An 18565-nucleotide genomic window follows, 5' to 3' on the forward strand; every position below is an offset into this window, starting at 1 on the left:
ATTTCGAGCAATGGCAAATTGGATATATCGATTATGGCGGCTGAGTGATTTGAATGCCAAGAAAAGGTCATCTTAGCTGTGGAATAGGTGCTCTCCAGTTGGAAATGGTTTCTAAGCAACACAATTGATAATTGGCCTTGTCTTAGCTTCATCCCACAGTCACATTAACGGCTTATAATTTACAATAAAAACATAACCAGAACCCCATCCCCAGTTGAATCGCGAGGGCTTTAAGCTTGTAAAAGTTTAAACATGGCGTGATCATCATGGACATGGCCAGTAAGACTAATCTCTTTTTAGAATATGCTCCCTAAGTTTGGTACAGCTTAGCCAATGGATGTACTTTGTAAATGGTCCATCCTCTTTGTGGGATTTTCGTCTGACTTCAGCTGATGCCGCTTTGTGGGATATCCTTTTTCAACTGATACCTTTTAGCATGTCCGAGGAAGGAGCAAGTAGATCTGGGAACGAGGGCGGAATTTCATGCTTGTAATATTTAATGTCTGGTTTTGGGAAGAAATGGTAGGTAGGTTCTACTTCTATCTGCACCAAATTATATGGAAGACTTTCAAGCTTGAATACTGATGCTACTCTCTCTCCCTTTTTTATTTTTTGTTATTTATTAAAACACCGACGCAACATGAAATATGTTTGAAAATAGAGTCGAAAAGCGATACTGATGCTACTCTCTCTCTCTCTCTCTCTCACATTTCTTGACTACAGCAGAAATATTTTACTACTTAATACATTAAATACGGCTTAATTTGTGTTTAAAACTTTAAGAGAAATACACATGTTCTCGTACACAATAAATTCTCGTACATATAATTTTTACGTGAAATTGCACAAAACCCCCTTACGGTTTCGCTCATTACCACATAACCTTCTTAACATTTCAAAATATCCACTTAATCAGGGCTAGAACCAAGACCTCATGGTAAGTACTACATCGATTGCTAGTTTTAATACAGTAAACCTTAGAGTCCATTTCGATTGCTAGTTTTTTTTTTGAAATTTTTGTAAAAAAAGTACTACATCGATTTAATGTATTTAAGGTAAAATGATAATTGAAAAATATAAATTTTTTTTAAGAAAATCCAAAATTTTTTGACGGTGCATTAAAGCTTTTATAAAGAAAAAAATTAGAATATAAAAATAAAAACTACTACCATTATATACATATTATTTTTTTAATAGAAGCAAGTTTCATTAACGGATTGTTGGAAATCATCCATCATGATTTGATTTGTATTACCGTCCTAATAGTAGATTAAATATACACTAGAAATAATATACCTGCAGATTAAATTTTGTATTATAAATAAAAAATTTAGCATCCATTTGAAAAATTATTGTTTTTGGAAACTTTGAAGTTTGAAAGAATTGATTTTCCCACTCTACTCAAGAAAACTCATCTCTTATTTTTGGAAACTTTGGAAGAATTTATTCTTGTAATAACTTCCATAAATAACTTGAATAAATTCAAAATTCTTGTGATGGTAACAATTATACATTTTCAATTGTTTGGGGGTCAATGTGTATAGAAAAGATAATTTATTAAAATTTACTGGGATCAAATAAGATGCAATTTTAAAATTTTCTAAACCTAATCCAAAGTTAAGTGGGGCCAGTTGACCCTACTTGCTTTCACATGGCCCTGCCATTTGCAGTTAACCCTCTTATAGTTTTAGTAAAATGGAAACTTGATTCAAAAATAGTTTCATGTAATATTGTTAACTAAAATACCTATATTGCCCTTACTTAAATAATGACCTGATTGCGTTGTATAATTAATAAAATCGTAGGGGATTATGCGGATAAGTGCAAAAATCATAATGAAATTAAGTGGATATTCATGCAAATTATAGGGAGTTAACTGGCTATTATGATTCTGTTGTGCGCATGTTTTTAGCTCATCTAGTTCAATTGACATATCCGATTGTGTATTCTACCCATTTTTCACTCTATATAAATTCACAGGAGGATTATAATTATTTTGAAACCTAAGGGATAACGTGGCATTAGACAAAAGTACAAGAGATTACATGTAACGTACCCCAATTCTATCACTAGAACGGGAATGTCATCATGCTCAATTGTTGATCTCTCTTGCTCCTTCTTTCCCCTCCGGTTCTTTTGAAGAAGTGCTATGCAATCATGCCTTTTCTTATGGGATGATAGGTGGTTCCGATGTTTGTTTCTTTTGGAGCACTGAGGATGAATGGTAGCTTCAGTTGTGGAAGTAGTTACCAGTTTGAACCTGAGTTTTGAGAATTGATCAGAAACATAAACTGCTTAAGGATTATGTTTACAAAATAGAGATAATTTAGTAGCTTCATAACCACAATTTAGTCAGTAGCTAATTATGCAACTCGCAATTGGGAGTTTAAACATTCAAGATCTACTATCACAACATCCTCGGTAATTAGCTCATTCATGCTAGTAACACGTTACTAAAATCACGTCTTCACAACATCATCATCGTACTTAAATACTCTTGAGCCCTCTCCTTTCTCCTTTCTTCATTGTACAGATTGAAGGCTTCCTTGCATCTTTAAAAAAAAAAGAAAAAGGAAATGGTATTAGAGAATATATATATATATACCAGACATGTATCACTACCTTAACTTAACGTTGAGTTATCGCTATGAAATGCATTAGTAATGGCAAATGATACCTCCTCACTTGAAAGTTGAAACGAATGACTACAGAATCTGATGCACAATTTACTGTGCATAGAAACTGAGGAGGAGTGTCGGATAATAGCAACTGACATAGCATATATGGCGTAATCTTTTCATTTGGCGATTTAGGAAAGATGGCTCATGGAGGCTCAGCACTCTGGAGGTTGTAAGCTCGCGGATCGGAAAGAAACCAAGAAAGAGCGGAGCTGCAGCCGTTGGCTTCCGTTGACTCCACTCGACGCATAGTTCTCAACATAATGCCTTCTCTTACTACATAGTAAAAGTGTCGGTCATTTTTTCAGTACCTGAAATGGATGCAACCAAAGGATAAGCCAAAGAAGAAGTACCTAAATGATTTTCTAAAATTTGATATTTCTCCATAATTAGCACAAGCAAGCTTACAGATGAAAGAACGAACTGCATCTGATAGGTCGAGGCTAACAAATGGGATGCATTTCGTGAAGGAAAATTATGGGTATATATTACAATCAAGCAGTGTGAGAAACTATCGAGAAACTAGAGGAAACCGAAAGACCGACTTATATTTACCATTTTCCGGTACACAAATCTGCAGCCAGATGAACCCTTTGAGCAAAACCAACCAATTTTTTTTTTTTTTTCTAGAAATAGCTAGGGTAGTGAATAACATAAACGCATACATAAGGCTGCAAAGATACAAGGTTTCCTTAACGCAGGACGATGACACCGACGACCATCCCTATCTCTTGGCTGTAGAAACCGGAATAATCTTCGGTTTCATCTCTCCTGCGAAGGGAACCTCATCGTCGTTGTTCTCTACTCAGAAATATGTGGCTAAGGTCCCTGCTCGATATTTTTCAGAGATTTACTGGAGGAATGAAACGTTACTACTGTCTAATATGTTTTGCTTGGTCTGGCCCCAAGAGACCCAACCTTACGAGATCTTTTTCTTTTGCATTTCACTTATCTTTAAGGGGCTCGCATGTTTAATTTCTGTCCTATGGTGGTTGCCATCTTGTGATTGTCGTACAAACATGGACAGATGTCATAGAGATCTGGCAATGGACAAAGATAATGACAAATTGTATTATGTCAGCTGCTGAAGTCAGCTGCTTGCTAATAAAAAGTTTACACCACCATATCAGTCTACCGAAAATTATATTTGCCCTCCAATAAACACGTCTAACACTCCAATCATTTATTTTAGGGTTATTATCAGTTTATCCCCTTAAACTATATCACTACTATCAGTTTACTCCCAACATTACCTTTTAGTCACTTTACCCCTATAAGTAATTCAACTCAATATGTTAATAAATTTTGTACAAAAATATTCTTTTATTTTATAGCATTACTACGTTGTTAGTATCACTTTATTCGTTTGAATTATAGTGATACAATCATTTTAGTTCTCAACATTACTTTTTAGGCATTTTACCTCATCATTAATCTAGCTAGTATGGTCAAAAAATTTTAAATATATTTACCCTTTTTTATATATAATTAAAATAAAAAGTTAGAATGGTTATTCTTTCTTCTTTTTTTTTTTTTACTTTAAGAGATCGAAAAACATAAAAATAAAAGAGTTTTCTCAAATTTCTTTTTTTTCACACTTATTAATACTAAGAAAAGAAAAGAAGATAGGAAAGAAGGAGACAAAAAATTAGATTTTGCAAAAAAATAAAATAAAGAAAAGTCTAACATTATCGTATTACTTTATAAGGTTGTCAGGATTAGAATTGAAATTTCGTAGTAAACAAAAAAGTGAAATAATTTTAAAATAATTAAAGTATTTAATTCTTTCTTATTTTTAATTTTAAAAAAAGAATTGAGTTCTCTCTCTCCCCCTCCCCCTCTCCATCTTTCTATTTTTTTTTCAATATTAATAAGATTGTCAAGAAGAAAAAACTTAATACTTTGACTTTTTTTCTTGATATTAAAAAGTAGAAGAGTCACTCTAAATTTTTTATTACTTTTATTATGCAAAGAGAATGGTATTTTCTTCTAAAGTTTTTTAACTTGCTAAGTTGGTTTAATGGTAGGATAAATTGTCTAAAAAATAATTCTATGGGGTAAATTGATAATGAGACTATATTTTATGGGGGTAAAGTGATAATAATTTTAAGGGTTAAACATGCCTTTTCACTTTAATTAACAAACTCCGTTAAGTTTGACCGTTAGTCTTGAGGGTAAAGTGACTAAAAAATAATGTTAAGGGGGAAATTGATAGTAGCACCAAAAGTTAAGGGGGTAAAGTGATAATAACCCTTTATTTTATGTTCCTTGAGTTTCCAAAATGCCCTCTTTTGTCCATTGTTTATGGCATTTCTTCTATGCTTATTCAAGTCCTAGATTTATGCTTGTTACTTTTTCGAATCAAAATCATCCCCTTTCATCAATTCAATGTAATCTTCTACTCATAATCTAAACAAATCATTACACCAGAATTTTAATCTAGCCTCAAATGCATTTAAATATCACAAGAATAACCTCCAATTACAATAATGTATCTTGTAAACACATCACCAAACTAGACAGAAATATATCTCGTCGTAAATAGAACATATTCGACCCCCGCTGTGGCAAAATTGCTCCTTGGGCAGGGCTCTGCTGGCTTTAGGGGGATTAGTTTGGAAAAAAAAAAAAGGCTGGGACACCCCCTAAGTGAAAAAAAAGAACATATTCAAATCTTTAGTTGGCCACAAATTTGAGAAAAAAAAAAAAAGAAACACACAATTAGTTCCAAATACTTGCGCCAAAAAAAAAAGAAATAGAAAGCAATTTCGTCAATTAGATCATAATTCAGCATGAAAGGAGTGCTAGACACTTCTTTAGAAATGCCAATATTATTTGCCTTAGTTTACTCCTACTAATTAATTTAATGTCTAGTTAATTACTATCGTTAGTGTCACCATCTAGAGCTAGATGCTTGGCTTTGGACCTTTCGGTTCGTCTTGATGCATTTTTCTATCTTTGTTTGACAATTTCAAAGCTTAGACTGCATTCATCATTTCATGGCTGCATCATAGATGATAATAAACATTAAACAAATGTTTGATTGGACATTATTAATCTAAGGGTGACAGGTGTGAGGAAGAATCGAATGGAATAATTTGCTGAAAGAAGAGAACTAGTAAAACAAATGCAATCCAATTTGAGATCGAGTCAAAGAACACTTTTCTCCTACTGGCCTGGGAAGGGTTGATGATGAGACGCTTAATTAAAGTGTATTGTACAATTCTTGAAATGATTGCAGGGTATGCAATATTGCGATGGAGCCTGTGTTCTGTATATACTATATACATCTACTTGTTGAAAATTCTATATAGAATTCAGTTTGACAAGTATACTACCAATTCAATGCTTGTGGAAGAGAAATGGCACCGTCAAGTCCCCATCCAGCCTTCGAAAAAGTTCAAATGGACCCGTAAAGGTAATAATTTCATATCTTGATTCATGCCACGAGTCGGGGACAAATTTGATTGCAAAAAAATCATCTTATCTATGGGTGCTCTCCAGTTGTCTTTTGTTTCTAATTAAGCAACAATATCCGCCTTCTGATTAGCTTGATCTCGTTAAGGGCTTATAAACTTAATGAAAACCTTAATCTCAGCCCAAAAAACAAAAAAAAAAAAAAAAGAAAAGAAAAGAAAAGAAAACGTTGCCAACACTACGTTCTTATACTACCTGTTTCCTGACTTTTTCTGGTGCCGTAGAGCTTAAGTGGGAAGGGGTGTTCAAACTTTAAGCATGGTCTAATCGTGCACATGGCAGTATGTAGCATACGGGTCTCGTAATGGACTAGTTCTCCAACAAGATCACCCACTAATATGTTTCTCCTTCCAGGAATGAGGATGGAATTTGATGCTTATAAGAGCAATGTTTGGTTTTTAAAGAAATGGTCATGAGGAGGAAGAATCCACCTCCATTATTGCTGAAGACTTTCCAGCATGAACCCTGATGCTACTTGAAAGATGTTTGAAGATAGAGCGGAGAAACGACATGTGAACACGGCATATTCTCGAATGTATGACCTTTTACCATTCCTTGAGAAAATTCTGGTCGGTCAATTATGGCGTTTCCACGTTTTGGTGCTTGCACTTGATGGCGTTTTCACGTTTTGGCCCATTCTCCGTTAACAAGAGGAGGTCTTGGTCTTTGGGGTTTATGTCCGCGAAGCTGATTGGAGAATGGAGAATAAAACACGTATGTATGAAATGGATTAGGTTTACAAAGCTTATTGGAAAATAAAACACGTGTGAAATAGATTAGGTTTACAAATTCAATTCTAAACGCTCTATATCATATATATATATATATATATATATATATATATATATATAATATTCCCTCCGTCTCACTTTGATTAATCTCGATTCTTTTTTCACATAGTTTAATAAAAAGTAGTTAACTTTGTTGGAGCAATCAATTTAGGTAACTATTTTCCTAAAATACCCTCACATTAATTAGAGTACAATTTTATGGGAACTTGAATTAATGGTAAAAAAAAAAAATCAACTCTCATTAAATGGAGTAGGTTTATAGTAACAATAACTTACATTGAATAAGGGTATTTTAGAAAAATTAAAATACAACTACATTCTTCAATTAGAAAGTGGACTATAATTTGGGACAGACGAAAAAGGAAAACAGGGCTATCAAAGTGGGACGGAGAGAGTATTATATATATATATATATATATATATATTAAGCCTAAGCCGTGTATCTCTCTCTCTCTCTCTTAAATTTCCAGTTTTCCACCGCATGGTGGGTGGAGTGGCAAAATATGTCTACTCAACCTGTTTGCAAAGTGAATTGCACACCAACTCTCAGCTCACAGTTGGAAGTACATAGATATGATAATTTATCCGGTTAAAAGAATGTATGCAAGAGGGCAGTCTACTACTAATAAATTATTTTCTAGAAGCAGACGACATAAATGTGCAATATGGGGAATCTATAGCTAGTAGTGTTGTCGATTGTTATTGGATATTATTACAAGAAGAAAGGCCAAGAAGAATGTAAAAAATTCATACACTAGTATTCAATAAGCAATCTACTTCTAGCATATTTTTTACACAGGACTTGGCGCTCAGTCGCTAACTAAAAATGCTAACATATATGTAGAACAGGGAAAGAACTACTCCATAAATGTGAACATTCTGAGATAGACTGAAGGCTCAACTGCCTGGCAATATATATTTGTTTAGTCTAGTTTTATGGTACCTTTTGGATACCATACTACTATCTATTCATTGTTGGATGTATTAAAAAAGATATCAACTCTTAGATAGTTTTAAAAGTTTAAATTATTGAATGATGTGGGAAGAATTTATTGAACTGCAATTATGGGTATGATAATTGGTAGTATTTCCCTAAGTTTGTAGGTATTATTAGGTTGGTACAAATAATTAGCAACCAACTACCTGGTCACCACATATCTTGTGAGTTAGGCGATCAATGGTTCAAACCTTACCTCTTATCAAAATTGTCGTTTAATGTGGCTTCTCTTAGATCTATTGAGTGTTCTGTGCATCTGTATGATTCGATGGTGGTTCAGTCCCCGTCAATTTTTCGTGATTCTCTTGGATCACTCCCCTAATATAGATTAGAATAGGAGTAAATGTAGATGATGACAACAAATCAAAAAACAAAAGTACAAATAATTAGTAGGAAAAGTAGAGAAAAGATCAATTGCCAGAAATTTGGCAGAGTTGGACTTGGTGCAACCACACCACCGATTGAATTGTGAGTAGTACATAAATACTTACCTGTTATGGGCAGCTTTCTAGCTTTGTCTTTGGTTACTGGGTTAACGACTGGGCTGGAATTTGGACCGGACCCTAGTACAGTACAGCTGAGAAGACAAAACCGAATCGTTATTGAATGACGGTGTCGTTCTCCGGGTCCTTGGCCTTCCTGTAATGGCATTCTGTTAAGTTTCCTAATGAATGAGCTTTTGGGCCCATGTGCGTCGACTTCGAAAATGAAATTGCACAAGAAGTGCCCGTTGCTTGCTATTGACATGTCCAAGGCCCGCTTACAGCGTAGAAGCATCGCCCAAGTGGAGCTAGTCACTTTAAAAATCAACTCAACATTAAATGCAAAATTTTTGGTTTCAGGTAAATTCATAATTTTAAAATTAGTCTAAATGGTTATACTAGATAATTCAATCAATTCTATAACTAAATTCGCTTGCTTACGTGTTCAGATTAAATATTAGGTACCTTGTACTTATTTAAACTTATGAAATCTATCCTAAAACAAAAATACAAGCATCTAAATAATGCAAAAAAAAAAAAAAAAAGAAGTGGTACTTAACTTTCATTATATCAAGAACGTAGTAAATGAAGATAAAAACATTCTATATTCTATAAGAATAAAAGTATAGGGTAATGTCATGGTTTAATAATCTTATAGCATAAAAAAAATCACTTAAAATATGGTGCCCAAGTGGTGAAAATGAAATAAGAACAATTTGATACAAGAATCCCTAGAAGATAAAATGATATATTTTTTCTTCTAACTACCGATCATGAAATGGTATATCTAAGTTTTCGCGCGCGTGTATATATATATAGTAAATTTTATATGCATTAATGATGTATACATTATCACAGTTAGATATACGATAGATATACGAATATATATATATAAAATTTCTCCACCAATTTCTTATGTTAGCCACTTTTTATCTAGTTGTTCAACTTAAGACTGAATTTAATGCTTATTAACTCTTTACCAGTTTTCTTGCTACTGATAAAGAAAGGCATAGAAACACTAGTTGTAATAGATTTCCTGTCAGAACCCACAAAAGAAAATCCAGCAACTATTTATTTCTCTTCCATCTTCAGGACAACCCCTTGAACAAGAACAAGACTCTCCAGCAGCAACCGTTGAAAGCTTTAACGTCACATCTGTAAATGGCACCAGTCTTGAATACACAAACTGTCACTGGGCTTCCCATTTGTCTTTCTGGGTTTACGCATCCTGTTGCTCTCTCCAAAGAGTATGTACTACTTTTTAATTATCTGATCTACACTCTCTGTCGTTTTTATTTATTAAAAATAAATACCTAATGGATATAGGAGTAACTTCTTCTTCTTCTTCTTCTTTTTTTTACCCTTTGCTTTTTCTTTGGGGATTTAGGATGGCAGATCATGATCGCAGAAGAAAAGGGTTCAAGAAGTTAAGATTTGGAGCAAGCAAAGACTTGCATGCAGTTGCAGATCAAGAGACAGTAAGAAGGCTATTATCCCAAAGAAACGATGAAGAAGAGGAGGAGAGAGTTTCTCAAGAGATCAGAAGTGGAGAGGAAGTAGCTGGAGATCTGGCAGCTGCTGATGTTGTTCTTGTACTTCATGATCTATCATGCATCTCTTTGTCTTCTTGCACAGCTAAGGCTGCCTAAGAATGTTCTCTACTTTTTAGGTCATTATTTAGGGGTTCTTTTTTTTTTTTTTTTTTTTTTCCTTTTTTCAGATGTAATCTTCTTTTAGATTAATTTAGGTAGATTCTTCTTGCTTCTGTATTTTCCCTTGTTAATCTGAGATCAAAGTCTGTTGAACTTTAGTTGCTTTTTCCTCGTCTTTTATTTTTTTTGGTCTTTGTTTTGTTTTGTTTTTGGGTGTTGGGGCCTGGAGGATGGTGTTGAAATATTTGTTCTTGATCCGAAATGGATGTAGAAAGAAAGAAGGTTCGATGATTATTTGATCCGGTCTGAGAAATGGTTTGATCATCAGAACAGGGCTGTGTTAAGTTCTGTCGATGAAGTTATGCCGGCGAGAACTAAATACCGCCGGAGACGGAGAAATGATGCCTGGTTGGTGGAGAGATACGCAGGCGTGCAACACTGCAACCGTGCGAGGCTGACCAGAAGATAAGGACAAAGGCCAAAGGCCAAAGGGCAAAGGGCAGTCTAAAAGGAAAGGGCAACAACCCGACAACTAGATAAAATGGTACCGTCGAGTCTTAACTCTTATCAATTCTGAACTCTTACTTACCACATGGCAATCTTCTCGTTTGCGGGTAGAAAATATTGGATGCAAGGGATAATCTTAGAAATCTCCCCCAAGATTTTTTACAGTTTCACTGGCCTCCTTGAGGTTTTCAAAATATTAGCCACCCGCTAATTAGGCAGTAATAAATCCAACCCATTTCAAAAACACAAACAATACATAAAATGTGTATCCGGAGAGAGACAAAAAACTTCATTCCACAGCTACCCTTGAGATTGTCATTAGTAGGTTAATTTGTAATGTACTTAGGCATATAACAAGAATGAAAATTCGGGCGGTGTATTTGAAACTCTCATCAAAGGCTAGGTTGCTATTTCATTTTGGAAACTAGCAACCAACGGCTCTTCGTGAATAGCTTCTAACGTCTCTTTGCAGCCATACTCTTGCACGAAACTGTGTTTGGATAGTAAGTTATTTGAGATATTTTTACTGTAATATTTTTTATGATGTGATGTATGTAAAATAAAAAATAATTGAGAAGGTAAAAAGGTGTATTGAAAATTATAATGGTGATATAAGTAAATATATTTTGATAAATAACTCAAAATAAAGTAGCAATAGATAAAAATGCTTGGGTGTTTTGATGAGTTTTGCCTATGCTATTGGGTTTTATATTGCCTTAGAAGAACAGCATACTTTGGTATCTTACTGTATAAAGCGGCCTGTGTGCCTTCAATTTCATGTCTGAATCAAGACTTTTACATCAATCACAACTACAAAATGGCGCAAAAAAGGCACCTCAATTTGGCGCCCTTGCAAATGGTTGTTATTTCAATTAAGCACACTTAGTGCCTGTTTGATAACATAAAAAAGTGTTGAAACTGAATTCATTCAGACATTCAGATGTTGCAGATGTTTAATAAATAAAAATTCACCTGTTGAACTTATTAAGTGGTGCTGAATTTGTATGTATTTTTTTCAGCACAAGAATCGTAGCTGAATGCTTAATTTGATAAGAATCAAGAGATTTATTTCAACTACTTTATCTTATCTACCAAATATATCCCTGTTTGTTAATTACATTCAAAATTTTTATCTAATTAACAACCTAATATTCCCTATTCAAAATCCTTATCTAATTAAACAAAACAACCTAATATTCTCTATTCAAAATTTTTTTTAACAATAGTATTTTTTTGCAGTAATTTTCATCCACAAACATTTATATTTTGATATATATATTTTTTGTGCAGATAAATATTATTTATGTGATGCAGCTTATCCACACACACGTGGCTTTATGACACCATATCAAAATATTAGATATTGGTTGTCTGATTTTCGAAATGCTTCTCGTCCAAGATCAAAAGTAAAACGTTTTAATCAAGCACATGCAAGATTGATAAATGTAATTGAGCGTGCTTTTGGAGTATTAAAAGTTCATTTTCCCATTCTCAAAACGATGAAACCATACCATTTTCCTACACAAAGAAACATTATCATTGTATGTATTGCTCTTCACAATCATTGTCATTTTCATACTTAACAATTTTAAGTTAATTAAATCATAGGTTCTATTTTCTTTTTGGATTAAAAGATAGAAGGGCAAAATTGTACAATATAGCTTATTAAGCATTAAGTTATGAATATTTATCAAACAGTATAAATAGATTCAGCATTAAGATTCAGACATTCATATATCTCTTTTCAGTGCTTAAAATTCAGCAAATTAATTATTTCAGTATTCAGAATTCAGAATTCAGAATTCAGATTCAGTGTTATCAAACGGAGCCTTAAGTGATGATTTAATTAATTCAATTAACATAATCATGAAATATAGCATAAGTTTTGGGGGTAATTAAGTCATTTCACCATATAATTTGTAATAATCAGGCCCCATCAATCTAATGGGGAGGTGGTTGATATTTCCAGAGGTTTCTGAAATTATCCCTAAATACAAACACCTCTAACAACCTAATGCTCTATTATTACATTTCGATTGCCGTACAAATACCTATTTAGCTCTCTGCCTTAAATTTTATTTTATTTTATTACTTTCAAGCTACTCGTAGAATTTTATATATTTTTTTTAATTTTCAGACTGCTTGTCCTTTATCATATTAACTTCATGTAACTTAATAAATTGTTTAGATTAGAGTTTTGTCTTTGAATAGAATATTAATTTTTGGAGTGTAAAATTTTTTGGAGTTTTTTAATGTACTTGCACTTTTTATAATGTGATATAGTTAAAATAAAAATGATAATAAAAAAAGTAAAAAAAATTAATTGAAAACGTGTTTATAATGCAAATATAAAAATTTTTTGAACAAAAAATCCTAGCGGCCATTAAACTATTATCAAGATCATGTTTTGGCCATCGAACTATTTTTTATCAATAATTGGTCATTGAACAATTTAATCAATAAACTCGTGGCCATTTCACCGGTAATGATTCTTAATTTCTGAAATTAGCATGACACGTGGCAAAGCACAGGACAGTTTTGTCCAACAATAGATTTAACAAGTCTTCTTTAGTGATTCTTTCATGCTTACCAAATTCTCGGGTGTTTATCACTAGTGGGTTCTGCTTTTTGGTCCAGATGCTTTTGGAGGTCAAAAGCAAGCTTTGCTTTTTGGTGACACACGATGCTTGTCCTTCGGTCTTTTTGGCTTGTATATTAGGGCATTCCATGTAGGCTTTCGAAGATTATATGCCAGTTGAATGGCATTTCAGGGATGAGATCACATTTCTTGGTTGTAAAAGCCAGCAAAAATGTGGCTGCATTGATGTCCAAGCACAATTTATCTGTCTCGGGCATCATCCTCTTCACTTTTCGTGGAGACCCAACACCACGGTTCTAGGGCTCTTATAGTCGTCTGAGCACAGGATCATTCTGCTCTTGATCCGTTTGCAACACATATTGGTCAAAGAAACGATTTTGCTGTAGTTTAAGCTACATCTCCTATGGCAATAGAAGTGAGGGGCAGCTGACTTGTTGAGGTAAGGTAGGATGGGTTTGGAAAAAGTCCATCAAGCTCAGGTCTGACTGATATATTGAGGGGAAGATGAATCCCACATTGGTATTCTGGAACAAACTGGCCAGGATTGCCTACCCACCCTATTCTTGCTACCCTAAAGTTTTTAACTGCAGTCTTCCCTGATTCTCGCTCGCTCTTCTCCTTGTCCTGCCAAACAAATTGTTTGGCAAAATTGTCCTGTGCTTTGCCACGTGTCATGCTAATTTCAGAAATTAAGAGTTATTATCGATGAAATGGCCACGAGTTTACTGATTAAGTTGTTCAGTGATTAATTATTGACGAAAAATAGTTCGATGGTCAAAACATGATTATGACAATAGTTTAATGACTGCTGGGGGTTTTTGCCCAAAATCTTTCAATTCAAATAAACCATTATTCAAAATTTTGAGAGGCATGAAAAAGTAGAAGATGTGAAAGCAAAGTTCTTAACCTCGTATCATAGATAATTACCTTTGTATACATTTGAGATTTAACCATATATGGAAAACTTTAAATTCTTAAAATGAAACAAACAAACAAACAACCAATCTTGGAGTATAAAATGTTTTGGTCATTTAATAGTCTAATTTGCAATATTTGATGAATTTTATGCAACTTTTAAGGTGAATTCTAATGGACACTAAAATAACATGAATATCACTTTTTTCCCTTATTATCCAATTAAATGAATTTGTCCTCTAAAATTTTCCATTTTTCTAAAAACAATACACTTAACCTAGCAAATCTAGAAATGAAAAAATAATAGCAAATCTCAAATTGGATCCAACTTTGTATATTGCACAAAAAACAAAAATATATACGCTCAACAGAAGCAATAATTCGAAAAATAAAGTGTATTCACGTGTTTAAAATTATGAAGACAAAAGTAAACTATATAAAAAATATTTGTTGACAAAGATACTCCGAATTATACATTTTTATGCCCAAATTGACGAATTATATGAAATTTTAGAGGGCATATTTCTCCTTTCTTTGCAAAACGTTCGCCTCACATGACAAAATCATTTGGACTTGGGGTTGCTGGATAACTGCATTACATTGACAGACTAAAAAGTTCATTGCGCGGATTAATTCACTTGAACAATGATTGAAAAAAGAAGACAACGTGAAAAATATGTATTCTTTTAGGGTGTTTTGTACATAACTAAAATATTAATTGATGTATAGTACCATTAGTATTATGGTCCACATGGATTAGGTGTCTTAGAGATATTTTTCAAATATTATACAATGTAGTATTATAACAACATTGTATATGAAAATTTTTATTGTAACTATATTTTTGGGTATTTTAAAATTTAAAATTTTATTAAAATATTTTTATAATTAAAAAAGTTGATCCATTTTTGTAGAGGACTTGGAATGCGCATGTTAAAAAAGAGGCCAAATTTCACTTATGCGCAAAGCAAAAAGGACCTAACACCCTCTAACATTAGCTCCTATTCTATAGTAAGGAGAGAGACCTAAAGAAATCAAGGGTTAGAGAAATCGTGAACGATCACTAAAAAAATGTGGATAATAGAATGCAGGTCAAGAGACCAGCATCACTTGACCTACACCTATTTTGTACTAGGGAGACGGGGACTTAAAAGGAGAATCTGATGAATAACTATCCAAAAAGCCACCTACTCTATGCTATAGGGAGGGGATTTAAAGGAAAATTCAATGAATCAACGCTGAGAAAGGGTGGATAACAGAATGTAGACCAAAGAATTTTTTCTTGACCTATATCCATTAGAGTAGTTGGTTCTCACTTGTCGTCATGATATCAAAAAAGGAGGTGTGAAAAAATGTAAAATAAAAAAATCAAACAAAATTCCTGACTCATCGAGACACCGACCCTAAATGGGCTGCGTTTTGCTCGGGGCTCCATTGCCTCCTCTCCAAGAAACGCCGCCATTAACTAAAATACAAGGGTATTTTCGTCAAACAGGACCCAAAGAAGCCCTAGACCAGGCTCGCATCCTTTCTTGCCTATAAAAACGCAAAGAAAACCCCTCAAACCCTGCCTTCCATTTTGTTTCCCTTAATTTTTTCGACTCTCTGCGGCAGCTCTCTCTCGCCTCCTGTCTTCGAGAAGGTTAGATCTGTGCTCATATCTCGTTTATTTCAGCAATTTTTTTGCCGTAATTTTGTTGATTATGCATGTCTGCGAGCTTTTGTACTCTCAGTAGATGTTCACAAATGCTAGAATTCTTCCTAAATGAATTTAGGAATCGATGCATGTTAATTCTTTTAGTTTATGACTATTTTGTAGATTTTTTTTTGGCCTTAGTTTTTCCTGATTTTTTTCGTTTTTTTATAAGCTTTAATACAGCCGATTTTTTCTTGATCCTGTGGATGTTGATTTGTCGAGCTGTTGATTACTGTTCTATGATTTAAATCAATGCATGTGGAAATTCAATGCTCTATGGGTTTATTTTCTTTGATGAATTGTGTGAATCTGTCGTTTTGTGATTCATTCACGTGGAGTTAATTTTTGTTCACGGGCGTCAATTGTCCGGTGTATGCGCTCTTGTTGGTCAATCACTCGATGGCGAGAAGATTGATATATCTATCCGACCTGATTTATTCGTTTGGGAAGTGGATCAGTTTTTGGTTGCTTTCTGTTTGTCGTTTTATTTTCCGAGTCATGTTTATGTTTTGAGATATTGGTTGCTTTTTGATCTGTCATGCTTGTATATAGTAAATTGTTTGCGATCAGTTACATAGGAGTTTTTTTTGGATCTAGAACTTTACATGTTTTAGAAATTTATAGTGTGACATGCTTGCTATAATGGTTTGAGGGAGATTTTCATGATTAAAGTTGCATCTAATGTATATGTACTCCATGTTATGTTTTCAGTCAAATTCTTTTGGATTTTGAATGTTAGCTGATAAAAGTATTTACTGTGTTTAGTTTTCAGATTTTTAGCACTTCAGAATGGGTAAGGAAAAGGTTCATATCAACATTGTGGTCATTGGTCACGTCGACTCTGGAAAGTCGACCACTACTGGTCACTTGATCTACAAGCTTGGAGGAATTGACAAGCGTGTGATTGAGAGGTTTGAGAAAGAAGCTGCTGAAATGAACAAGAGGTCATTCAAGTATGCTTGGGTGCTTGACAAGCTTAAGGCTGAGCGTGAACGTGGTATCACCATTGATATTGCCTTGTGGAAGTTTGAGACCACAAAGTACTACTGCACTGTCATTGATGCTCCTGGACATCGTGACTTTATCAAGAACATGATTACTGGTACTTCTCAGGCTGATTGTGCTGTCCTTATCATTGACTCCACCACTGGTGGTTTTGAAGCTGGTATTTCTAAGGACGGTCAGACCCGCGAGCATGCTTTGCTTGCTTTCACCCTTGGTGTCAAGCAAATGATTTGCTGCTGCAACAAGGTGAGCTCCTGGGGTTTTAATGTCGAACATAAATACTGCAGGCTTTTTGTTTATCTCTAACTTCTGTTCAACCTTTTTTGTTGTCTAGATGGATGCCACCACTCCCAAGTACTCCAAGGCACGTTATGATGAAATTGTGAAGGAAGTGTCTTCCTACTTGAAGAAGGTCGGATACAATCCTGACAAAATAAACTTTGTCCCTATCTCTGGATTTGAGGGAGACAACATGATTGAGAGGTCTACCAATCTTGACTGGTACAAGGGCCCAACCCTCCTTGAGGCTCTTGACCAGATCCAGGAGCCCAAGAGGCCTTCAGACAAGCCACTCCGTCTCCCACTTCAGGATGTGTACAAGATTGGTGGCATTGGAACCGTCCCTGTGGGACGTGTTGAAACAGGTGTTCTCAAGCCTGGTATGGTTGTGACCTTTGGTCCAACTGGTCTGACAACTGAAGTTAAGTCTGTTGAGATGCACCATGAAGCTCTTCAAGAGGCACTTCCTGGTGACAATGTTGGTTTCAATGTGAAGAACGTTGCTGTGAAGGATCTCAAGCGTGGTTTTGTTGCTTCCAACTCCAAGGATGACCCAGCTAAGGGAGCTTCCAGCTTTACCTCCCAGGTCATCATCATGAACCACCCAGGCCAAATTGGCAATGGATATGCCCCTGTCCTTGATTGCCACACTTCTCACATTGCTGTCAAGTTCTCTGAGATTGTGACCAAGATTGACAGGCGATCTGGCAAGGAGCTTGAGAAGGAGCCCAAGTTCTTGAAGAATGGTGATGCTGGTTTTGTCAAGATGATTCCCACCAAGCCCATGGTTGTTGAAACTTTCTCAGAGTACCCTCCCCTTGGTCGTTTTGCTGTTAGGGACATGCGACAAACTGTTGCTGTTGGTGTTATCAAGGCTGTTGACAAGAAGGATCCTACTGGTGCCAAGGTCACCAAGGCTGCTGCTAAGAAGGGTGCCAAATGAACCGTGCAGGTTCATGCTGGTTGGCCCTCAAATGAAATCTACTACTACAATAAATTGTGTCATGCAAACTTTTCAAGTGCTGCTTCAGTAGTTTTGTGTATGTGTTATTTGTTGTGTCGTAGTTTTCTGCCCTGTATGCTGGTTAGCCTCTGTCAGAATTGGGTGCTTGACAGACGGTGGCAGATCCTACAGAACTGAGTCTTTGTGATTTCTGCTTTTGGATGTTTGTGGTTTGAGGTGCTTTGGAATGTATTACTATAATTCCAGGCAGCTCAAGAGTTTTGTGGTTTGCCTTCCAAGGATAATATACTACTATAATTCGTGAAATTTTTGCTTTCTGCTTATATTCTGAGATGATTGCATTTGTTCCAAGGTGTAAGAAGCTTTTAGTCTTTCCTTAGTCTCATGGCATCATATAGTTTTAATTATGCATAGCTGCTTTGCCACTTTACTAGGTACATATCATCGTTCTTTCTTGTTAGAACTAACAAGTGCATCCTCCTCCTACAATTTAAAAGCCTAAAAGGGGTGGATCTCTGCTTAT

At 34.8% G+C, this 18565-nt stretch overlaps 2 protein-coding genes and 1 long non-coding RNA gene across 4 annotated transcripts; 2 read left to right on the forward strand and 1 right to left on the reverse strand.

The window, feature by feature from the left end:
• Positions 1–1969: 1969 nt before the first annotated feature.
• On the reverse strand, positions 1970–3636 carry LOC113727304 (uncharacterized). Its single transcript, XR_003457784.2, has 3 exons — positions 3234–3636; positions 2678–2989; positions 1970–2552 (listed from the first exon to the last, which is right to left on the reverse strand). It is a non-coding gene; the product is annotated as an uncharacterized lncRNA (long non-coding RNA).
• A 5737-nt stretch (positions 3637–9373) lies between these two features.
• LOC113727971 (uncharacterized) lies at positions 9374–10235 on the forward strand. The gene is made up of 2 exons (XM_027252401.2): positions 9374–9672; positions 9813–10235. The coding sequence occupies exons 1-2, from the start codon at positions 9587–9589 to the stop codon at positions 10072–10074; spliced, it is 348 nt and encodes a 115-aa protein (XP_027108202.2). The 5' UTR covers positions 9374–9586; the 3' UTR covers positions 10075–10235.
• A 5365-nt stretch (positions 10236–15600) lies between these two features.
• Positions 15601–18348, forward strand: LOC113727998 (elongation factor 1-alpha). 2 transcript variants are annotated; one of them, XM_072077253.1, is made up of 3 exons: positions 15601–15740; positions 16560–17045; positions 17134–18348. In XM_072077253.1, exons 2-3 carry the CDS (start codon positions 16584–16586, stop codon positions 18019–18021), a joined length of 1350 nt encoding a protein of 449 aa, XP_071933354.1. In that variant the 5' UTR covers positions 15601–15740; positions 16560–16583; the 3' UTR covers positions 18022–18348. The 2 variants fall into 2 exon arrangements, with proteins under 2 accessions (XP_071933354.1, XP_071933357.1); XM_072077256.1 differs by having other exon boundaries at positions 16567–17045.
• The last annotated feature ends 217 nt before the right edge of the window (positions 18349–18565 follow it).

This window comes from Coffea arabica, chromosome 1c (genome assembly GCF_036785885.1).
Source record: "Coffea arabica cultivar ET-39 chromosome 1c, Coffea Arabica ET-39 HiFi, whole genome shotgun sequence".
NCBI lineage: Eukaryota > Viridiplantae > Streptophyta > Magnoliopsida > Gentianales > Rubiaceae > Coffea > Coffea arabica.